Below are 26,297 nucleotides of genomic sequence, written 5' to 3' on the forward strand. Positions count from 1 at the left end.
ACTTTACCTTTAAAAAAATTGAGTGACCTTCAAATGATCTTTAAAACTCCCCCTACTAAAGCATACATAAGGACATTCGCTTTCCTCCTTAAAGTCAATTAACTCTTATTTGAGACATTTCTTTTGAAAATGCTTCGCTTGTGAAATATTTCACATTAGAAACTTAAATGGTCCAAGTTTAAGAAAGGCCATCACTGTACTCTGACCACAACCATGAATAAAACCACCAAATACCACAGATACTGTTAGGAGTAGAAAAATACAGGGTGTCCAGTCATCATGGCACATGAATTTTCAAATTCAGTTCTAAAAAAATATATGTACATATTTTAACATTCCGAGTTTTTTTAATGGAACTTTCCACTGCATTTTTTTTTAAATAAAAAGGGGTATACCAGGTGTACCGGTTAATAACTCTTAATTTCATCGCTGGATGGCACTGGAAGCAAGGGTTGGTGCACAGTCTCAACTGTTACGTCAGTGTGTTGCCAGGACAGTACCTGTCAAAATGTCGTGGATGTGCAACCGAGTGCGAGTGATCGTGATATTGGGTTTGTGTGGGAAACATGTTGACCTTCAAACCAAATAAGGAGCATGTGCGGCACATCCTGCTTTTCTTGTTCAATCAAAAGAAAAATGCGAGTGAAAGCCATATTATCCTTGTGAAAACGTACGGTGACAATGTCCTAACGCAAAATGCATGTGTGCGTTGGTTTCGACGATTCAAAAGTGGTGATTTTGACTTGAAAGACAAAGATCGATCGGGCCAGCCGAAAAAATTCCAAGACGCCAAATTGCAAGCACTGTTGGACGAAGACGATACACAAATGCAACAACAACTGGCAGAGAAGTTAAATGTTGGTCGCCAAACCATATCTGATCGTCTTCATGCCATGGGAAAGATCCAGAAGGCAGGAAAATGGGTCCCACATCATCTGAACGACAGACAAATGAAAAAGCGAAAAACTGTGTGTGAAGTGCTGCTTTCTCAGCATGAAAGAAAGTCTTTCTTGCATCGGATAGTGACTGGGGACGAAAAATGGATCTACTTCGAGAACCCAAAATGCATCGACCGCAAAACCGAATAGCTTCAGAAGGAAGACAATGCTGTGCATTTGGTGGGATCAGAAGGCTGTGGTGTACCATGAGTTTCTGAAACCAGGTGAAACAGTGGATGTCGTTCTCTACTGTCAACAACTCATCCATTTGAACCATGCATTGAACGAAAAGCACCCAGATTGGGCGACAAGACACGGAAAAGTGTTTTTGCAGCACGACAACGTCTCATCACACACAGCGAAAGGCATCAGAGACACCATTTCTGCACTTGGCTGGGAATTCTTGCCCCACCTGCCATACTCACCAGACTTAGCCCCTTCGGACTACCACTTGTTTTCATCGATGTCTCACTCACTTAACCAGCAACACTTCAACAATTACGAAGATGTCGCTTGCTGACTGGATCATCTCAAAATGTGAACAATTTTTCTGGAAGGGCATCCACAATTTGACGGACAGATGGGCATAATGTATAGCTAGCGATGGTGCATACTTTGAATAAAGCATTTGTTACCTTTCGCCCCAGATACACTTGTTTTCTTTCGGATCAATTAAGAATTAACCGGCACACCTGGTAGTATGTGCTTTTTAAATTAGAATAATACACATGCCACTATAAATTCTTTTCTCTGTTGCTAGCTGAATTTTAAAATCTGAACCAATATGGTAGAGTTGGCCACATTACAATTTATTGCACAGTTACCTAGGTATTTATATTGTTATCAGTTGAGCCTTCTTTAGGATTGTCACTCCAGTGCGCAAGAATTATCTCTTAGTTACATTCGTGGCTCTCTTATATCTTGATCTTCCTTAGTTTCCAACTTGGTTCTTTGGTGAGTTGGTGTTTTTAGTCTACTTTATGCACAGTAAGACTGATCGGAACTGGACCTACAGTGAGATCCACCGGATATCGAAACTTGGACCCCTTGATTACAAGGTGACGAAGCCATCACTGCTCCATCGGGGAAGCCCTTGGTTCTTTGAGTAGTACTGTTATGCAGTTCCAATGAATTTTATGTGATTCAATTCATGTATGGTCGGTCATTTTTACCTATTTATTTCTATATATATACTTGCATGTGCACTTCTTGTTTTCACCTCTCCTTTTCTCTTTGTTGTTGGTAGTAGCAAGCAGGGGCATAACTAGGATGGGGCAGCTGGGGCTGTGTCCTGGGGTCTCTAAGGTAAAATGCCTGAAGACTGTAATTGATTTTGCTGGCTTGTGTTTTTATTAGCCTTGCCAGCTGCAGGCAGATTACGGGGGACGTACACAAAAGAAACCGGAATTTTGATGTGGGGGAATAAAAAAAAAATCACAAGATGCAAGATCCGGTGAATATGGAGGGTGAGGAACAACGGGCATTTGGTTTTTTGCCAAAAACTGTTAGACACGCACAGCAGTGTGGGCTGGGGCATTGTCATGGTGGAGTAACCAGTCACCATGCTTCCAGATTTCTGGACGTTTTCGCCGCACATTTTTATGCAATCGCCTCAACACACCCATGTAGAAATCCTGATTAACCTCAGCAATCTCTTCAATAGCATGACGACGATCTTCGTAAACAGCATTTCACACTTTTTCAATGTTTTCGTCATTTCTTGCTGTGGCATGTCGTCCAGATCGCAGTTGGTCTTCCACTGACATTTCCCCCTTTCTGAAACGTTCAAACCACTCGTACACTTGCATTTTACCTAGGATGTCTTCTTTAAATGCTTCTTTAAGCATCACTACAGTCTCGGCTGCAGTTTTCCGTAATAGGAAACAAAATTTCACACACTCTCTGTTCCGTCTGATCCGCCATAGCAAAATTTGCAGCAAACATTTGTCAACACAAAGAACGTGCAACATAGCACAGCTCCACGTCTACACAGGGCAACGACGCTCAGCACACTGGTGCATCATAGTGTCTCCTTACTACATCTAGCGGCAGAAGTCGGAAGTACGTCGGGCTTTTCCGCCAGATATGCTTTCCGGTTTCCTTTGGGTACCCCCTCGTATAGTGACGTGAGAGATCCAAAGCTGGTGGTTTCGTATAGTTGCACGTCTGCAGTAATTATGCCATGATTTCCCTCTATGCTAAGCAAAGAATGCTATCGGAGTAAAATTATGGAGGTTTTAGAAGAATTAAGTAAGGATTGCAACTGCAACATACAATAAAGAACCCAACAACTTGCACCTCAAAATTGCATTAGTCATAACTTAAATTTGGTTCTTAATGCTGTAGAAGGTTACCGGGAAAGAGCCCCGTTTCTTGTAACAGTTCAGAATATTTATAATTACGGACGTGAAGTTTTCGTTTTTACGATAACACCGAAAAGTTGAGGAAAGCAAAATAAAGTGTTTAAAATGTATTTGGGTAGGTAAAGGAGGCAAGTTTTCGGTGTTTCGGAATTGCAAAATAACACTAATTGTGACATTTTTCAGAATAACAACGAATTTTGCACTTTAACGTGAAAAACGTCGCAAAATATTCAATATAAACGTGGGATAACACTTCTTTTGTTCAAAAATAACTACCTGAAGCGATATTAGATCTGTCATTTCTAGTCTAGCTGGTGAAAGTTCGATTCAGAAGAGATTGTCGCGATTCATTTATAGAAGAAATGACTGACAGTGTTTAACCTCGTTCTGAAATAGAATTCACTCGGCGGGATCTTCTCAGAAGGGAAATTTCGTATGAAGGGGAAAATTTTCAGGAAGAAGCACCAGTTTGTTCCGAAGGGGGGAGGGGGGGCAGGAAGGTGTGTGTGTGTGTACACAAAACAGTATTTTGAGGTCGCAGAGGGATTTTTTGGCATTGTTAAGGATGGGTATGATTGTGTTCACAGATTTTGGTGTAATCATTCAATAAACATTTCATATTTAGTGGCTGATGAGATGAAATAGTTTTCCAAATGGAAGAAATTTGGACATTTCTCACATAGGTAAGCCATTTTTTTTTTTTGTTTTTGTCTGTCTCAATTTTTCAGACCTAAATCAATGTGAAAATCTTAAGCATAGAAAGAACAGTAAAAATGCATGTACAAATAACACAGACTTTAAATTAATAACACCGAATTTTGCCCTAAAACGCGAAAAATAACATCGAAATTTAGGGGAAAATAAAATGAAAACTTCACGGGCCTATTTATAATATATATTTTTAGTAACAGTATTCTTGAACAAAAAATAAGTCGAACCTAACTCTCAAAACACTTAATCCAACCAAATAGGCAGGAAGATAAGAAGTTGTTTCTGTTCTTAAAGAGAGGCTTTTTGATGTTTTGAAAGTTTATTCCTCGTATAATATTAACAAGCAGGAAGCCAAATGAAATAAGTAGGGCTATTGGCCTTCAGGTGAAAATTTAATCTTTCAGTTTCATTTTATTATTGACTGTTCAATGGAAAGTCTTGGAACATATGAATAACACTTCTAAGTCATCAGAAGGATACTCTCTTTATATGCCTGCATATGATCGGTTACGGAATGCTTTCTTAGAAATGACTGAGCTTCGGGTATAATTTGAACCACTTGTTGAAATGATAAATATATGTGCCAAGTAGGAGGATTTTAAGTGAATTCTCTGACAAAAGAATAAAAAAGATAAAGAAGCAGTTTGACAAACTCTGTCCAAAGACATGCCAACCAAGAGAGCTGGTAAAATATATTAATATTTCACCCATGATAAGTCACAATCTGCTCACAACTGGACAATCGTTTTAAATGCATGAAAGCAGTTGTAGACACAGAAAGTCATACAACCTTCCAGTGGCATGGTCATGCATACTTCTTTTCATTGATTAATTTACTTTATTTTACATCAATTTTTGTGCCACTTTTGGCTAATTTGCAAAAATGGAGATGAGGAATGAAATGATGAAATTGATGAATGGACACTCACAAACATCCATGCCCAGGCTGGGATTTGAACCTGGGACCTCTGGCATCGTTGCACGATGTGCTAACCACTCTGCCATGTACTCAGTATTCAGCCCTCATTTTGCCATCTTTTCCTGCATTTGACATTCTATTAGGGATGGGACCAATTAATCGGTACTCTATCGGTATCAGCCAATTTAGGCATATCGGTTTATCGGTAAAATTACCGATTATTTTACCGATCCGATATATCGATAAATATTTGATAATTTAGTGCAAAATTCTGCCATTTTGTATTTATGGATAATCTCATGCCCTAATTTCTAAAAAAGTAAATGTCTAAATATGCAATTTCTTTTTCACAGCAGTCACCTTGAAACATACATTTATTAAGGAAGTCAATGAACCTTTCATGTTCTTAAAGGACCAATTCTAATTTCATATCAGATCAGTAGAATATTGTTTATCGGTATCTGTAAATTTTATACCGGTACTTTATTGGTATTGGCCAAATTTTCATATCGGTCCATACCTACATTCTATTATTAGGAATACTGGGTCAAACCAGGGTTATGATCCCCAATCCTTCCCCCTCCCATTGTCACGCCACTGCAACAGTCTTTTTGCAGCAAAGATCTATATACACTGAGCTTTGCAAAAGAACCTGAAAAATTTGCAATAACATTTCGAAATCTTTATTTGTTGCAAATATTATCAGAAGTTTTTTTTTTCAAACACAAGATAAAGGACATGAATGATGTGAAAGAGCTTGCTCATATTCTTGTCGCAAATATTATCAGAAGTTCTTTCAAATACAAGATAAAGGACATGAACGATGTGTTGTGGTACAACATAGTTCATTAAATGCAGAGAAACTAGTACTAATTTCATTCGCAAAACTGTTTTTTATATGTTCCCAAGATGCACAAATCAGGAAATCTCCATGCACCTTATAATAGCTGGCTTCAATCACCCTACAGTGCACCTAACAAGCAGGCTTAAAAACAAAATATCCCAGTTCAACCACAAAATAACGTATGTGTCCTGCAACAGTGCCGATGCTAAAAATCTAGTGATGTCAATAGTACAAGCTCACAGTGAGAAATTAGCTAGCATGGACATAGTTGACATGTACAACTCAATCCCCATAGACCTAGCTCTGCGTTCAGTTGAAAGATGGCTGACAATAAACGGAATTCCTGCACTATAGGTAAATGACACAACCAAGGTGCTGGAAGTTTTTTAAAACACAACTATTTTCAGTTTGAAAATAACTATTACAAATAGTTTGAGAACCATGCCATGGGCAATCCTTTCTCAGCTCCTTTAGCCAACATAGTCATGCACTTGGCTGAAACAGCTATACTCCACACTCCAGAACTGCAATACATCCGATATGGAAGGTACGCAGACGACACAATAGTCATATACAAAAAGGCAGAAGAGCTCAACCTTCTATACCCTGTACCAGCTAACTGTAGACCAGGCGAACGAGAATAAGTCTATGCACAAGTAGTGACGCGAGACGGCTCCACCATTGAACAGTGAGAGAAACTGTATTGCATAATGGACAACTGGAGTTACCTGCTTTTCCTGCTTTGCTCTGCAGCATTGCAAACTTTTGAAAACGATAATTCCGTATGCACATGTTTTGTCTCCCCGGTCCGTACACTTGGTTTAAGAATTTCTTAGGGAAATATTAGGGATAAAAAAAAACAGCAAGTGTAAATTTTGTCAGGCCATAACCTCCCTACACTATTCCCACGAAAACATAGAGGCACTCACACCTTTTCTCTGGCAGTCTTTCAGTTGCTTACATGCCTCTGAAGTGACTGGATCCCCTAGGAGGAACTCAGTACCACACGCGGGAACATTTGCTACATTAAATCTTAGCATGCCAGCCATGAATTTGGTGGAAATGGAAAGATTGAAACAACGGCACGTTGTTCAGAATGCAAATTATTTGTAAGCAGAAACCATTGCAATACCCACACGAATATCAGTTTTCAAAATAATGATATTAAAAAGTGGCAACATTCGGTTCTTTTTATTTCAATCAGTCTCTCTCTCTCTTTTTTTACGTATATCTCATAAAAGTAGGAGAAACGTATTATTTGAACATTTTAAAAATATTTTGTAAGTTTCTTCGAATTGTTTTATGCATTTGGTTTATTTTTTCTGCAAGTCAGTAAGATTTTGACTGAGAGTTTTGGAACAAATAGTTCCTCTCTAAGCCCATATAAGATGTACAATTTCAATTTGTTTTGAATAATACATTGAAAATTTTGTGAATTGTGAATTCATTTTTTAGTTCCTTCCTTAAGTGCAAAGTTTTAATTATTTTTAGAATAATTTTTGTGCATTTGCTTCAAGAGTCTAAGTTTGTAATTCTATGAGTTACTTTCTCTCATTATTTTTGTTTATCCCTTTTAATAGCTAATATAAATGGACATTGTGTTGGTGTTTAAGTCCACTTTGTGCACAGTAAAGCTAATCGGGACTGGACCTACAGTTTAAAGTGGGATCCAAATCACTATGGGCCTCCACCATGTATCGAAACTGGCACCCACTGATTACAAGGTGACGATGCTACAATTGCACCATCAGGGAGGCTCAAAGTGGACATACATATTTTGCCTAATTACCAGTAAGTGGTAGTGTAATTCAACATTGATTTGCATCAACAATTCGTGTAAATAATAGGGCTGAGCTGATACCACTTTGAACCGATACCGATGCTGATACCGATACTTGTATAATTTCAATTTAAAATAATAATGGATGATTATATATATATGTGTGTGTGTGCACGTGTGTGTGTAATTTTTATTATTATTACATTTTATACAGAGGTTGTTCGCTTTATATCCGACCATTTTCAATTTGGTGCCTGAGTGTTGGTAGTGAATGTTATCAAATGGCCCCGACCGGTATTGGGAGGGTTACGTAATGGCCCTTTTCCATGCTACGTTTTCATACGTACGCATTGTGAAACAGTGTCGGGAGAATGGGTAACACTCGGGGTGACTACTGCGAAAGCTATTGTGGCCCGTTACACACAACAGGCTCTCCTTGTGAAACATTCACCCATGAAAACCACCAGGAGAAGGGCTGCAAGCAAAGTGTCACCTGTAGTGCGAAGGGGGATCCGTCGATTGGCATGCCAAGAAAATCCCCCGACTAAACGTGATATGGTCCACAGATTTCACTTCGCACAGTCAACTGTGAACAAAATATTTCGCAAGTGTGTGCAGAAGGCCTGTGTACATCACCATCTACCGTGTCACATTGCCGAATGTAAGACGAACTGCAGGAAACTGTATGAAAAGTACCTGGCGGGTTCCAAATGGAAGAAAGTTGTCACAATGGATGAATCATATGCCCATCTCACTGCTGGTGGTCACATTCGGGCAATCACATACCGTGACATTGACGGCAAGGGGCACAGCAACTTTGTTCGTCAGTGCAGGGAAAGTTTCCCTTGTGGCTTTATGGTTGTGACGGGATTCGGATATGAGGGTAAGTTGATGATAAGCAAGGTGGACAAAAACGTGAAGGTGAATGCCAGATACTTCCAAGACTCCATTCTGACACCTATCTATCGGAGAGACATCCCACAATTGTATGGCATGGACGAGATCCAGGTGATGATCCATATGGACAAGGCTTCGAGTCATACCGCCAGAACATCACTACGTTTTTATCAGGAAATGGCAGAGGAATTAGGAATTTGTGTCATTCCATTTGAAGACATTCCTGTGAAAAGCCCAGATGCCAGTCCAATGGATTTTTGCGCATTTGGACTGTTGAAATGACGTCTTCAACATTGCCGCCCACGCAACCTGGATGGTCTATGGAAAGCTTGCAGGGAGGAGTGGGACAGAATTCCCATGCCTGTCCTGTGCCAGAGCTTGCTGCAATGGAAACTGCGATGCCGGGCAATTGTCCACAATGCTGGGGGTCCAATAGAACATGATCGGTGGTGGCGGCATGTTATATCTTAAGGTGAGTACCCATCAAAAATGGTCGGATATAAAGCGAACAACCTTCTGTACATATGCATTTCTAACGAGGGGCGTTGAATAAATTAACCCTCCAAACAGTGCTCCCTTCCAACGATGCATCTGAACTTTACAGTATTTTTTTTTTAGAAAAGTGACAATCGATTAGATGTTTGAAATATGTGAGAAATTTTAAGTGCAGCTAAGAGCAAGGCAATCATCGTCATTGTCCCCCTCTCCCCCAAGTTTGAAATATGAGATCATGCCCCTTCAACCTCCTCTAAAGTAAGAGATCACTCTTCTCAAACTAACATTAAATAATTTGTGCTACCATGAGGACGTGGATGACTGAGGGTTAATGCCTGCGAAGCGGACTTCATGCAAATTAAACTATTTATTTTCCAAATTGCACTGAAAGATGTCACATTTAATATCATCAGCTCAAAGGTACCTGATTTGAATCAACTGGAGCTGTCAAAGACAGCAGAGGCTGATCTGACCAAGGTCTATGCAGAGTTTCCCCCCACCTCGCTTTATGCAGAGTTTCCCCCACCTTGCTTTAAGAGTTTGTTCATAACAGCCCCTTTTCCACGAAGGGAGAGGATTGTAAACTTGTAACACTACGGATGAAAGCTTTACCTTTGCTATGACAAAATTAATTTATAAACAACATTGAGGTGTCAATACTTTCCAATAGTTACAACAGAATATTTGACTCATTGTATCATTCATTATATTTGTGGGACACGGTATGGACATGTGCACTTATCTAGAAATATATTTTGAGAAGGGTTCTCGCATGCTAGTCAATTGTATCATATGTAATAATAACAAATTCATGTAATTAATATTAAAATATCTACTAATAATAGTTATGTTGCTATTATTAGTACATAATTAATTTACTAATATTATAATTTAAAGAAAAGTCAGCTCTGTAGCTGAATGTGTAAAGTGGTCGACTATCGATCTCACCACCGAAGTTCCCGGTTTAAATCCCTGTCCGGTCATGGGTGGTATTTATCAGTGTAGAATAGAATAGAATGGTCTTTATGTAAGCAGGCGTGTTTCGGCCTCATGGGCCGTTCTTACAACCAACCCTTGTCAGAGATACAATAAATGAATAAAAACAAAAAGAAAGAAAAAAACACATAATGATCATGATAATACAATAAAGATAATATAAAGATTATACAATGATAAAACAATACATTGAATAGATTACTGTTGAGTAAAGATAAGTAATAAGTCTTCGGTAGTTCAATGTGTATGCGGGGGGGGGGGGGGGAGGTTAGGTATGCATTATATGATGTATAAGTGCAGGTGCAATTGTTAACATATGAAGGTTAATTAAGTTGTTGGGACAATAGTAAGTTCTTCAGATTTTTCTTAAAACTTTGATGGCAAATAATGTTAGTCAATGGTGCAGGCAGTTTGTTCCATTCCCTGATCAATGTAACAATGATGGACTTGTTATATGTGGCAGTTTTATGTTTGGGGATTTTTAGATTGTGCTTGTTGCGGATATTATGTTCGGCTGATGTTCTACGAGAACAGATCTTATCGGATAAGTATTTTGGGGAGCCACTCTTAAGTATTTTGTGCATCAAGGTGAGTGTTAAGTATTTTCTTCTATTGTTAATGTTTAGCCAAGAAAGTTTCTTTAAATAGGGGGATACATGTTCCTTTCTGTTTAGGTTAAATATGAAACGTATACAACAGTTCTGAATTTTTTGAAGTTTATAGTTTAGGCCCTGGGATATATTACTGTACACTGGAGCGCAATAGTCTAATGTGGATGGGACGAGTGATTGCATAAGACGATCTTTAACATTAGCGTCCAGAGCATGTTTTAAATGATACAAAGATTTAAGTTTCCCCATACAGTTTTTCACAATAAATTCGACTTGTGGCTCCCAATTTAAGTGTCTATCGAACACAATCCCCAAGTTTTTGCTTGTATCCACTTCGCATAGCGGTATACTGCCAAGAGTTGGAGGAGAAGGTGCGTTTTTGTGAAGTTTCTTAAGTGTACCATGAGTTCCTATGGTACCTTCATCAATTTCATCCAATTATCACTCGTCATCGCAATTAACCGAAAGTGGTCGAGAATTGATGTAAAAATATCTAAATAGAAATCAGTAGAGACTACGTAATACTTGTACTAATTATGGATTATTATTACATGAATAGTGGCAGTTGTGGCCAAGTTGGTAGTTCATCCGACTGCTTTGAGACCCAAGTTCGATTCCCTGGTGGGTCATCCGAGGTCTGAATTTTTCTGGCTTTGTCCACTAATGATACACCTCTTGGGTTCACTAAGCCTCAAATAAATAGTTATGGGGGTTGGGGGGGGGGGCATGGTGCTGATCACATCACTTCCAAAATGATCAAAATATACCTAAATACCTAAATATACCTTACCTATATGTATAGTAAAGAGATGGTGCAAAAAATATAAATGAAACAAAACACATTCATGATCTAGCTTATTTTTAGATAAGAAAACTAGTTGTTTTTATTTTTTTTATCAAAAAGGGTGTTCCACCAAGAAAATTGATGTCAGAATAAATAGTAAAATGGGAGATTTATAGATTAACAAAAAGGTTGCTAGTTCCAGATGATGAAATAGAAGTTCCTGATTATAATTTTTGTGCAATTATTATTATTATCATCATCATCCTTCACAGACACTGTCATTATAAACCTAATTCATTCCAACCGAATCCTTATGATCATACTGTAATCAAGTATTTTGATCTTTCAGGGGAGGGGGGGTTGATAATCCAGCTTTGTTACATGTATATTCTTACACCATACGTCATTGAATACAAACACTCCACTAACAATTTCATACATACAGGTCTGTATACTAATTGAAAACATTATTCCCTACTTCTGCCTCCAATGCCCTTCAAAATGAAAGAGCATGAAAAAGGAAGGCAAGTGCTTCCGCAATGACATCACAGAATTCTGCAATCACGGGGAGTTTGTAGAAAACAGTTATGTAAGGACATTCTCAGGCAGAGAAGACTGTGATTCGATGGACCTTGGTTCTGACAACTATGTCAAACAAAGAGTTGCAGCACATATTCCAAGATTGGCAAACCTTTTGGACCAAGTGCATTCTTCTCAAAGGAGACAACTTTGAAACGACCATGTTTACCTGGAACCTGCCTAATGTTTTTGGTATGTAATAAATTCATTCTCAATTTTTATTGAATGGTCCTCGTGTAAACAGTGGAATAAACATCCAAGATTATTCCTGCGAATTTTAAAAGTAAATAGTTTTCATTGTCCCATTCCAACACAGAGATAGCATTTTCCTGTGCTATTCGTGAATCGTGAACTATGGATAAGCACAAACTGCCTTTGTTTCCTCAGTTAACACCTATTGACTCATATGTTTCCTCAGTTAACACCTATTGACTCATATGTTTCCTCAGTTAACACCTATTGACTCATATGTTGTAAGTAGTCTTATAGTAGCAGTAATGTTGAAGTTATAACATAGTAAAACAATTTTCAATTGTGTTCTAACACACAAATGTTCTGTGAAAGAATGCAATTATTAAATCTTTTAATCTGTAAAACTTAGTCATCACCTGGGAATTATAACATTTACGTCTGTTTTAGAAATAAATAAAGAGTTATTGAAAAGTTGCATTGCTAGCTGACAGAGCATATAAAATATATTAAAACATTTTTGTGTCTATGTTTTAGAAAGCAAATGTTTCAATTTTGCAGGTTACATTTAAATATGTGCGTGTAAGCTAAACACGTATATTTTTATTATTTTTTATTAATTGTTCTACAAGAAAACTTCACTGAATATTTTACCATGGAACAACTGGATGAATTTCGATCTGCATACAGGACTTTCCATCACATTATTGTAATTAGTTACAGATGTTGGATGGCAAGTCAAACATGATTGTCCCTACATGTAGCTATGTTATTCACTCAATGCCCAGATGAAAGATTGATTGATTTGCTTTACTCGCTTTTTGTGCCACTTTTGGCTAATTTGCGAAGATGGAGATGAGTGATGATATGACGAAACTGATGAATAAGCACTCAAAAACATCCATGCCCAGGCAGGGATTCGAACCTGGGACCCCTGGCATCGTACTGTGATGTGCTAACCACTCAGCAATGGGGGGGGGGGGGGGGCATCCCAGATGAAAGAAAGAGAGTTGAAATTTATTGAACAAGAACCTAACCTACACATCATTCTGTACGATAAATTTCAACTCTTTTATTTCATAGAGAAAAAACATACCTTTTTTTATATGAATATGCCATAATTATCCCCACAATATCATCTGTAATGCATAAAATGTGAAAATTTATTGTTCTTTTATCATTTCATTTTTGGCTGCATTTTATCCATGTTTGTTTTTACATCATACAAAAATCTTTTTTTTACAATTTAGTAACTTTTTCCGCATACTGAACATCCATATACAGCATGATTTTCTTGTTTAACATTTAAAAAATATCAACATAGACAAAGTTAATACCCAATGTAAGTTTCATGCCTCTATTGCTCTTTGTATAACAGTTACATACAATTAAAATCTTGGTTATGTGACTTTTAGGACACCCTGTACAACAATGTATCAAGTCTTAACCTCTTGAGTCCCAAGGCCATTTTCACAAGTAAGCCTAACGGTCCCGAGCTGATTTTGAGCAAAATGCAGAGTTTCAATTAAATGAGTGTAGATCGGAGACTAATTGCCCTAGAGAGATGAGTGATACGAGGGTCACTATTTATATTTTGAGCCTAACAATGAAAAAACAGGAATTTGGCATTGATAACTGCTTTATTGTTTTTCGAAGTATTCTCCTTTATGGTCAATACACTTTTGCATTTGTTCGAACCATTTGTCAAAGCAGTTTTTCCAATCTTCTTGAGACACCTCCATAATATGGTTTTTGAACGCATCAACGGCATCTTCCGCGGATGAAAATCGTTGTCCACGCAATTTATTCTTGACATTCGGGAACAAGAAGTCGTCATTGGGTGCCAAATCAGGACTGTACGGTGGATGACCCATCAATTAGATTTTTTGACTGTTCATAAAGTCGATTGTTAGACGAGATGTGTGACAGCTGGCATTGTCTTGATGAAGAATGATCCAACGGCTTTTGTTTGTTTTCCGTATTTGACCAAAGACCTCTGGCAAACAAATTGTTGTGTACCATTCAGAGTTGACCGTTCTACGTTCCTCTAAAGGCACAGTTGTCACATGACCAGTTTTCCCCCCCAAAAAAACAGGCGACCATTTGTTTCGATGTGCTTCGAACGCGAACAACTTTTGTTGGATTGGGTTCATCTTGAAACACCCATACAGTCGACAGCTGTTTACGTTCCGGCTCATATGCATATATCCATGATTCGTCACCTGTTACAATCTTATATACGTCTTTTGAAGCACCACGATTATATTTATTGAGCATTTGTTTGCACCAATTGACGCAAGCATCTTTTTGAGTTTTTGTCAAATTGTGTGGGATCCAACGAGAACATACCTTTCTCACAGCTAAATGATCATGTAATATTTTATATATGCTGGTGGAACTAATGCCTATGGTTGCCTCAATCTCACAGTATGTCACGTGACGATCTTGCAGTATTAGGTTTTGCACAGCATCAATGTTTTCTTGAACAACAACTGATTTTGGACGACCTTCGCGAATCTCGTCGGTGATCCAATGGCGGCCATGATTAAATTCGTTATACCAGCGTTTCACAGTGGCAAAGGATGGGGCTTCATCGCCAAATGTGGAAGTAAGTTGGTCGATTCACTCTTGTCTTGATAATCCACGTCGAAAATCGTAAAACATCATCACACGAAAATGTTCACGAGTTAATTCCATTTTATTGTTGTCGCGCAATCTCCAAGGCAACATAAACAACACAAATCAAGCTATTGACAAAACATTTGAAGTACGTTATGGTCAATAATGCCAGACAATTCCGTGCAAATGTCAAATCGCGCCTAACTTCAATCAGTGTTGCCAAGGCTCAAAATATAAATAGTGGCCCTCGTATACCGTTGTACGCGGAATGAACCAGAGATTCAGACTATATGAAATTTATGCAAATTCGGCGTATATGTGGCAGGGGGAGGGGGCTAACTCTTAAAATTCCAAAATTTCGGGCAAAAAAATTTGGTTCCCCCCCCCCCCCCAAGAAAAAAGTACATGACAGTGTTGACATGCACATGGAAATGATCGCTGACATGTAAGGAACACAAAAATATTTGCATTATTATCATATGACCAATGTAACTTGAGTTGTAGCCCCAAAAGGAATGGTCGGCACGCCACTGATTCAAGCTTCAAAATGCAGCGGTACCTTGAAATGACTACAGCTCAGAAACTAAATGCCCTAGAGATATGAAAGATATACCGTTGTACGCATAATGAATCACAGATTCAGACGATATATAATTTATGCACATTCGGCATATATATGGAGGGAGAAAGGGGGGAAATCCCCTGAAAATACTTTTTCTTTTAAAAAATGGGTTAACGGAGTTCATTCCATCACATGTATGTATCAGTTATTCCTACTTCACAAACATATATATTTTCTTTCATTTTATTCTTAGGGCATACAAGTGACTTAACTTTTTCATAGTAATAAAGCAATCATTTATGTTTGTATTAATTAACTTCACAGAATAAAGCATAGTTAATTATGCAACTGAATGTCCCATTATGTTGCATGGAATGGCCAATTTAGAAGTTTTCCGTTCAGAGATTACAGCCCAAACATGATCAAAAATTAGGAAGCCTGAAGACTGATGCATATTTAAAACGGATAGGATTGTCGTCAAATTTCAGACAACAATACTATTAGTGGATGTGATTGATTGATTGATTGATTTGCTTTATTTTACTTCGCTCTTTTGTGCCACACTTGGCTAATTTGTAAAGATGGGGAATGAGTGATGATATGATGAAATTTATGAATAGATTATCAGTGTTTGCAGTGGTGTAGTCATGTACACTTCTGGATACTCTAATTTGAACTCCAATTAAAATTTAACCAGTTAAGTTAAAATGAGTTAAATCAATATTTAGTCTATTCAATTCTGTGTCAATCTATGCTAACCAATTTTTTTTTCCGAGTATGATTTCTATTTTTAATCATCGCGAGAAGAAAAAACTGCCATTTTTTAAAAATTTTGCAAACGATCGCTGTCTATATAATTCTATAAATAAAAAAAAATGGGTGTTCCGATTGTGATGGGATTTTAGTTCGGTGCAGACAGAATGGTTTTAAACAACTCTTAATTTTCAGCAGCGCCTCACTTGGGCTCGTGCACACATTGATTTCACCTTAGATGACTGGAAAAACATAGCTTGGTCAGCCCTTTGGTATGCGCTGATAGTATAGGTGCAGTCCCCATGAGGTCATGGACCCATATTGTTAAAAAAGCACTATGCAAGCTTGTGGTGATTCCATAATGGTGTAGGGCATGTTTGCATGGCATGAATCATTATGTTCAGCAGTTTGGTGACCATTTGCAGCCCTCCATGGACTTCATGTACCCTAACAACGATGGGATTTCCTGGATTGCATGTCGCCATGGCACAATTGTTCGCAATTGGTTTGAGGATTATTCTGGACAATTCCCATGAATGATTTGGCTACCTAGATTACCGACATGAACCATGTGGAACACATTTGAGATATGATCAAAAATCCATTCATGCATAAGCAACTGCACCTGCAACAACCACACAATTATGGATGCCTATCGAGACTGCATGGCTGAACATCTCTTCAGGGAACTTCCATCGACTGGTAGAGTAAATTCCATATCAAGTTGCTACAATTCGCCAATACCATCAAGATCATCAATAACATCATTCTCAATTTGTCGGTATTACAATCCAGGTTTGTCTTAAGTATGCATGTGCATTATACTGAGTTTGATGGGATTTTGTTACGACAATCAGAACAAAACAATGAAATATACAGGATTAACTGGCCCTGTTCGATCTTGGCCATGACCTCACAATCATGTAGTCTGAATGTCTCCATACCATGTAGCCTGACCTAGGGAGTATAAGTATTGTGGGAATCATAGCCTTTCCCTTTGCCAAGTTTTGGTAAGATTTGAGTTGATTGAGTTGGTTTTTCAAGTCCACTTTATGCACAGTAAGGCTAATCGGGACTGGACCTACAGTTTAAAGTGGGATCCGAACCACTATGAGCCTCCACCGGGAATCGAACTCGGGACCCCTTGAATACAAGGCGAAGACTCTACCACTGCGCCATCGGAGAGGCCCTCCAAGTTTTGGTAAGAAAAATGAAAGTTTGATACCTGGTAAGGTGAGAATACATATACGAGTAAAAAAAAACCTTTAAGATATTTGTGAGAATGTCACTTACTGGCAGTATGTCACTATGTTTGAGTTTCTTGAGTTTTGTTTTAAGTCCACTTTATGCACAGATAGGCTAATTGGGACTGGACCTACAGTTTAAAGTGGGACCCGAACCACTATTAGCCTCCACAGGGAATTGAACCTGGGACCACTTGATTACAAGGGAATGATGTTACCACTATGCCATCAGGAAGGCTATATCACTATGAATTTCAATTCAAGAGAGGTTATTTTATTCTCGTTTCTTAGTACTTTAATGTGTAAAATAAATATATTGCAGCAACATCATAAATTTTTTTTTTAAGAAAATGCACCTGTATGGCACTTAAATTCACGATAATGATAGGTATAATGTATCACAGTTTCAATTGTAGTCTTTTCGTGAACCAAGATCATGTATTTTAGCATAAGATACATAGTGCATGAAAATGTCACAAGCGCCAACAATTCACATTGACAGAATGACAGTCATGAGATGGTTCATTCCTTAGGAAAGAAATAAGAAAACTAAGTTACATTAATGAGATGTGGAAAAAGGCTATTACATAAAGTAAGAATTTTGACAGAATAGTGGCATATTTAACCTGTATCGTCCAGAGCCTCACACACATGTATTCTTGAAGTCATTGCCTTTCAAGCGTGCTTTTCCAAACTTGTACAAAAATAAATGTAACTCGAGATCTAATTGTAATAGATATGAAATTAGTTTTGCTTTCTTTCTAAAAGACAGGGCTTTTAGCGGAGGTAAAATTTATACATTGTACCTCACAATTATTAGTGTTAAAGGAAGAATAAAAATGCCACTGTAGCCCCTCAATAGACCAAAGTGAATGAAAAAATGTAGTATGTAGTGGTGGTACATTCCTACAACCATGCAAATTTTTGTTGAAATCAGACATACTTCTAGGGTAAAAAAATAATAACTGCTGGCTTTGGGACACTGTCGTTTCTAGTGTCCGCACTATGGATGTTGGATGGACTAAATTTGGAGGGAAGCACAACAAAATACCACTCTATGAGGATATGTAACGCAAGTGCCGCAACTTTGGGAAAAAAAACCTGAAATTTTACATAATTACAGAAAATTTCTAACTTTGTGCCATTGCTCCAGCTTCCCACCTGAACCTTGTCGGGTGTCATTTAAAATATTGCATTTTACTCGTTCTTACATTTAGAATTTAAATTGTTAAACAAGATGCAGTGGTTGAAAAGTTACAGCATTTTATCTTCAATTTATCCCATAGTAGCAAAAGGGAAACAAATGTATTTTTGGTTGGTTGGTTGATTTGGTGTTTTAAGTGCACTTTATGCAGAGTAAGGACAATCGGGACTGGACCTACAGTTTAAAGTGGAATCCAAACCACTATGTGCATAAAGGGCTTTTTAAAACTGCACTTGTTAATAATAGTAACTATTGATGTATTGTTTTGTAATTTGAGTACATAATACCTTGGGACAAACTAATGAACAAAAAAGACAGAACTGAATAAAGTGTATAGTTTTCAAGAAATGGCACGTTAATTACTGCTGTGTGCTAACATGTTGTTGGGGCAATATTCAACAATTGAGCCATTGCATGACCCCATGAATCCTTAATTGTTGGACGTAGCTTAAAATGTTGCACTTTTCCCATTCTTGCTTGCAGAATTTAAATTTTTCAAAAAGATGCAGAAGTTTATACATTGTAGCCACTTTTATAAATGTATTCCATAATAATATAGAGGTAACGAAGGCAAACAAAGGGAAAAGAAGGCATTTTTTATACCGCAACAGTGGATATATTGTTTTCTTTGTAATTCGAGTATGTCATACCTTCGTATGTATATTCAAAATGAAAAGAAGACAGAACTGAAATACCATGTGTAGTTTTCAAGAAATGGCACATTTATTGCTGCCTGGTCGAAATACCGACCATCCATCGTCAAAGGGTATACTCGTGGAGGTGGAAATATCTACCGTCTGGACGATATGGGCTAAAGAAAGGTATTATATTCAAAGTGGAATCAAATAAAAATATGCCACTGGAACAAAGGTTTTTCTGTTGAATGAGACTGTTACAATATACTCACTACTGTTACTGTTCATACCGTGAATAATTACAAGCTTCGAACAGAAAAATATGCATTACGTAAATTCTCTAAGTGTACATTCTAGTCATCAGTATGGAACAGGAATAGGAATAAGATTAGCTGATGCACTGGATTTTTATAGGAGGGTTATGGTTGCAAAGCGAGGTTGCTTTCCTTTTTTTGTCATCAGTCCTTCCTATATTTGCAATATTTTCCAGCATTTGATGTTATTTTTTTTTTTAAGAAATACTGGGTCAAAGGGAGGAAACTGTAACATTCAGCTCCCCCCCATTAGGGTTGGTAACTTGTGGGGAAAAAGCCAAGAGAGTCCAGAAAGTGTAATTTGAGGGACCATGTCACGAACAATGGCTTCATAATTGTGTGCTTCGACCTTACCGAGAAAACCAGAATGCACCGACTGCACCGACTTGTATGCCGGGTACTCTGCCATTTCTAGACCAGAAAGTGTAGAATCAAACGTGCCATCATGAAAAACGGCTCTCATTTGTAGGTCAACACCTTCCGTAACCTTTGCCTTACTTAAGTGTGGGAATTTCATCCTGAGGTAACAGAAAATTTGGCCTTCTCAGTCTAGTGCTTTGACGAACATCCAAGATTGATGTGTAATGGGGGCAGAAACATAATTTTTTTTTGGGTGGGGGGTCACAAGTGGTTCTCGTGCCAGGAATGTATGCCTGTTGTGGTAGCCAGTATTTATGGACATAATGATTAGTTCTGCCCCGACTGTCACACTCACAGAGGAAGCAACAGTATTTTGTGTAACCTTGCTGCATACATCTTATCATGTCATGCCAATGTACAATTTACAGTATTGATTCTTTGTAACACAGGAGAAACACTGTTCCTGCTACTGTACCATATGTCCTGGCTATTGTACCATATGTCTCTTACGGAGTGTTTTTGGCTAAATGACACATGATATATGGAAACAAATTGCAGTTTCATGCACAAATACATTAGAAACAACATTTTCATCTAAAGGACAAATTCCATGTTGTAGTGTTATTTGTATTTAAGTCATGTAACTTGTTTATAATAAATACAAAGTCAATCCATAGTGACAACTTCAAGCTTATGTTCGTTTATTGCACATTTTGCAATAAAAAAGTAGTTGTTTAGAACAGATTATTTGAGAGGAGACCGATACTTGCCCTTCAAGATCAACCCAGAGGTGTTTATAAATAGAGACAAGACCGAAAATGTGACAGACATTTACAACTCAAGACAAGGCCACGATACTGCCAAGTCTCGTCTTGTCCCTATTCCATCCCTACACTTGGGTGAGAACAACTCTTTTTGAAAAGATTCTGTCAGTTTATCAACTAGATGAGTTGTGGAAAATATTCCAAACTTTCGAGAGCTAACGTCACTCTCATCTTCAGGGTAAAAGTGATGTTAGCACTCGAAAGATTGGAATCATTTCCACAACTCACCTGGTCGATAGCCCGAGAGAATCTTTTCATCATTCATCGCCAGGAAAACTTCAAGACTTACTACATAAACTCTTTTTGGTTGTCCCATGTATTAACTTTCCAGGGACAGTATCTCTCATTTTTCACATCTTAAGTTGTGTCCCCTTGACACTTGCTCTTATAAATAACTTTGCGCTCAACTTAACTTGTACATGAAGACTGTAACATCATCATTAAATCTCACTTATTATTAGTTCCCCCCATATCAATGTTATCTCCATTACAGACAACAGTTGTTACAAGCATAAAAACAAAGTTTTTTTGTTGTGACGTTTCAGGAGAAAACACACTCCCTTCATCAGACATGTATATTTAGTTTCATTAAAGACACATTCCTCTTCTTCTTCATTATTTTTGGCTCACACCGCATTTGCGATTTCTAGCCAAAGTTGCTGACTTCAGGTACTATTGCTATTATATATGTTCCGAACTGTTGTTGAATATCATTCACTTTCTTCGAAACACTAATGACTAATTGAGTGTTGTAGTCCAATCTGTTCTTATGGTATAACGGTTTTGCGAGGTCTTATTAATTTAAATTGTCGTGCGGTCATGATGGCTGTTTAGATTGTAAACCTATGTTTTCTAGCGAAACTATAAAGAATCCAAATAACTGCAGTGCAAGGTTCAGATATTCATGTAGATGAGGATATCGGAAATGGAACCTGTGCATGTTGTAAGTATAGGATGTGGTATTTTGTAGTCTATTTTGCACCACTCCTCACACTGTTTTTGTAACTTATATTTTACTCTGGGTAAGAGATCAGTATAAGATAATCGAAGAGGTGTTACATAGTCCTGGGTTCTCGCTTTTTTTGCATTTGCATCTACTATGTCATGGTATTTACTTTGATTACTATGCGCACGAATATAAGTGAAAACCACTTTCTGTCCTTTTTGTTGAAGATGCTGCATTGTTCTTTTAACAAAAACAAACAAAAAAAAAAAACAGTTATACAATGGATTTTGACAATGTTACATTGTTATAAAATAGCAACTTAACTATGAAATAAGCAGTCTGTTTTTATTGTTATTTTAGATGAAAATTTTTATCACATTTTAAAATTATAAATCACAAATATCACCAGGCAATTAAAAATCACCATCTCTTCTACAGAGATTATTGATGTCTTCTGTTATGTTACATTTTAAAGATGGTGGCCTACCTCACTTGTGAAAAAGAAACCCCCATAGTGGGTCTATGTTGCCATTTTCATTACTTATTTTCTTCCAATGTTCTTCTGCAATGAATGAAGCTTCTCAGACATTCAAATCTATGTTTCCCACCACTCTTTTTAAAAACCCTTATCTTTTTAATATTCATTGTTGATCTAAAAACATTTCTGAAATTAAATCTTATAAAAATGTTTGCAATCTTATGTGAGAATCCGATGTGGAATGGACTGCAAACTAATTTCTTTGCAACAGATTTCTCATCTTTGCCTGCTTTTCTTTTATCCTTTAGTTTTCTTGTAACTTGTTTTTTTATTTGGTTCATTCTGTTAGTGTTAAAGCCATTTTCTTTCACTATATTGAAAAGTTTTTCTTTTTCATTCATGATATCCTTATTACTTGAACATAGTTTTCCTGTTTATGCTCTTAGGAAAAAAATAAAAAATACAGACTGCTTGTTTCACAGTTAAGTTGCTTCATTACAACAATAACCATTGTTGTAATCAAACTAAAAATAAATGTCTGATGAAGGAAGCGTGTGTTCTCCTGAAACGCCATAACAAAAAACTGTGTTCTTATGCTTGTAACAACCATAGACTACGAAAGAAATATACTACAATGCAAGCAATGGGTACATACAAGAAAAATCAATGTTATTGGTATTGTCAAAAAAATATATTACTGCTATTGACTTTGATATTTTTTTATATTTGATTTATAGACTCGATATCAATATCGGACAGCCCTACACTCACTCAGTCAGAACACCTGATCTTCATGAACTTTCTTTAGCTGGCTATACTAAATTCAGACTCCATCTTTCAAACATTCCATTTTTGTCCAATGAGTGTTACCTGTTTTCAATTTTGATATTTTCTGCCCTACTTGCACAAGGAGCAAGATATGATTATGAAAATTACAAGTGAAGGATAGACTGAAGAAAATATGAAGTGATTACATTCGGAGTTCTGAATACAACCTATATTACTTGAATCAGCAGAGCAAAGATGTACACTATTGAGTCATAGACATAGCAGTGTGTGTGATGCTGTGGTGTAGTGAATTGAATTGTTGCTTTAAGTCAACTTTGTGCACAGTAAGGCTAATTGGGCCTGGACCTACAGTTTAAAGTGGAATCCGAACTACTGTGTGCCTCCACCGGGTATCAAACCCGGGATCCCTTGATTACAAGATGAAAATGCTACCACTGCACCATCAGGGAGACTTGTGATGTAGTGGTTAAGTGTAGTAACCAGAAGTGTGAAAATCCAGGTTTCATTTTTCTTACGTTCAATTAAAAAAAATGGTTGCACAACAATAATTGTATTTTGGTTAGTTTATGGCACTTTTCTACTACTCTATATTAACTGAGATGAAGATGCTGAATGATGAGGGAACAAGCATACAGACACATGCATTCCTTACCCATGATTCAAGCCTAGGACCTATGGCTTCGCTGTTCACAACAGTAAGCTAGTTACTTGCCAAGTTTATGTACATTTTTCCACCTTAACTGCAATTTCATTTCTCTGTTAAGTCTATTTCTTGTGCACATGTTTTGCAATCAACAAATAAATGAAAATCTTTTTTAAAAAAAGTACATCTTGTTCCCTTTTACTTTACAATGTTAAACCAGACATTTTAATTTATTTTCAAGGGAATATTTATGAAAATAAACAAAACAAAAGATACCTCTAAATCCTTGTTCAAATGTAACAACACATGATGAATTGTTGATCTATTCAAAACATTGTGTGAAAGAATAATATGCAATAAGTGTAATTGGATATGTATACAAAAAATGGTTGTGTAAATAATGTTGGCACCTTGGAAAAGTTATGCATTATCAAAACGTTTAGTGTTTTAGTCCATTTCATTGCACTACATCACAAAACAAACACAATCACAGGAATATATCGTTTCTACATTTGAATTGAACATGAGCAGGAACAAAAGAAAGAAGCTTCTTGTGGAAAATCTGTGATTCTTTTCAAAATTCGGTGGGTTTGGATGGAGGCAGTACCTTCAAAAGATCCTCATCAATGCCACTGAGATGACCATAGGGTGACTCAAATATGAATCCTCTTGCTAAGTCTGCACTGAAAGAACCCTGGAAAAAAAGGTGCCCTCACCAGTCAAGGATATACAGAACAGAGCTACTTTGCCCAAACATAATTAAAGTAGCCAAGACATCATCACATGTGCTTGCTTTGTTAATGCATATCCATGGGGGGATATATATATATAATGTTAAAATGTTACCTCATGCATGCAGACAAGAATATAAACCATATATATTTAAAATGCTGTTCCAACAGGAGACAGTGTTGCTGTCAACATCATCTAAATAATTTATTTTAACCCTTCTCAACTGGTAATGTGACGGAGTACGGAATTTACTGATTCCAATGTATCCACCAATATTTTTGCAATTAATTTCAATGTCAATTGTACAAGCACAGTGCTGATTTCATTGTGCAAAAATAAATATGCAATAAAATTAGTGAAAAACAGTGAATTATAAATATCCTTAAAGATTTTACATTGGTACAGAAGCAGTCATTTGCATAAGGAGAAAGGAATAATGCAGTGAAAACTTTGAAAGGGAACAAACCTTTCAAAATTAGTTACTACTCATTGGAAACCCTCAATAGTGTAGGTCATATCAGTTGGTTATACAATGTAACAACATTATTTATGTGTATTATACATTCCCATTTGAAAATTTTCCTTTGTGATCACATCCTTCTATTAAAAATAATACAATTGCAAGATCTAATCTTAGACTGGAGTAGTTCAAATGTTAGATTTTTACAGATCACAATATGCAACTTGAACCTCCAATGGACAATTAGAGTGAAATGAATCTTCACTTTCATCTAAAATTAGAAGTGTGTGGAAGACATTCAGAGATGGGCCTCATAATATTGTTATCAATGATTTAGAACAAAAAAATTAGGAGAGTATTAAATGGCATAATGTTGTTATACTGCCACTTTGTACATATGAAAAACATAGTAGAATGTTGTTGGAACTACAAGTTATACATTCTCAATCAACAACTGTTGAATAAATAGTAGCATCAGTGGAAAAATACTGCATTCAATGAGTATTAAAGAGTCCAACCCTGAGGCAAACTAGACAAATTCATGAGAAACTTGAAGACACAAGACATTGGCCTTATGCAATCGCATGCCATAAAACCTGGACTCCCACTCCACAACAATATTTTTAATCATAAATAGGGCCCGGAGCTATATGTTATAACATATTTCGTATTTGGCATCAGATCGAATAAAGGGATGAGATCTTTACGTATCTGATGAAAATCAGCCAAAATAGATGAACTTGATTAGGCATATTTTACCAATTTAGCATTTTTACAACATATTTCTGTATAAGTTCGTAATTGTCTTTCATATAATCTGTTACTTTTATAATTTATCCTTCGTACCTTTAGCGCAACACATATTATCGATGGTAGGATAAGGAAATTACGGACGAAGAAATTCTTACCAACTAGTACTGAACAATAATAACCCCCCCCCCCCTACAACTGATAGCCATGTGAACATTATTGAGGTAAATATGTTTTCAGTGATTGTTGTGTGTTCATGAGAATAACCGTAAACAAGTTTCAACTGTTCTCATTTCTTTACCTTTCTCTGCTGCTCACAACAATCAGTCAATAGTAAAAATAACATTTGGTATATTACAGCCCTTACTCTATCGGCAATCGAGTATGAGACTTTCAAGATCACGTGTCGTCTGAGCTACTCATGTATTTGTCTCGGTCAACTCTGGAGCAGGCAAAGGAAACCAAGTTTCTGTGCAAGTAGTGATGCGAGATGGGTCCATCACAGTTTCCACAAAGGTGTAAATCTGACATAATAGTACATGAAACTTAGGATAATTGCAGGGAATGCAATTATCTGGGAATTTTTCTGCATTTCTCCGACATAATTACCTACATATTTTACAGTTTATAGGACATAAAAGTCCTGGTCCCTAATCGTAAACTATTTGATTGATTGATTGATTTGCTATATTTTACTTCACTTTTTGTGCCACTTTTGGCTAATCTGCGAAGATGGGATGAGTGATGGGGTTTGAACCTGGGACACATGGCATCATAGCGCGATGTGCTAACCACTCTGCCACAGGTTCCAATCATAAACTATATAAGATAAGAATTTTTCCATGAGCCATGAAGGATGTGAAATGTCTGAAATGTCA

The 26,297-nt window shown here is 37.1% G+C and overlaps 1 protein-coding gene across 4 annotated transcripts in view; it reads right to left on the bottom strand.

Annotated features, from left to right (window-relative positions):
- The window catches only part of LOC145977968 (uncharacterized), a 138,875-nt gene that overhangs the window by 12,692 nt on the left and 99,886 nt on the right, over positions 1-26,297 (bottom strand). The window contains exon 11 of one of the 4 annotated variants that reach the window (XM_083110316.1): positions 23,740-24,171. The exons of the other annotated variants lie outside the window; for them this stretch is intronic. Within the exon in view, the coding sequence (XP_082966442.1) occupies positions 24,150-24,171 (22 nt within the window). The 3' untranslated portion in view covers positions 23,740-24,149. Of the gene's footprint in view, positions 1-23,739; positions 24,172-26,297 lie in introns of those variants that run through there. 4 annotated transcript variants of the gene reach the window in all.

This window comes from Lepisma saccharinum, chromosome 24, assembly GCF_977018435.1.
Source record: "Lepisma saccharinum chromosome 24, izLepSacc3.1, whole genome shotgun sequence".
NCBI lineage: Eukaryota > Metazoa > Arthropoda > Insecta > Zygentoma > Lepismatidae > Lepisma > Lepisma saccharinum.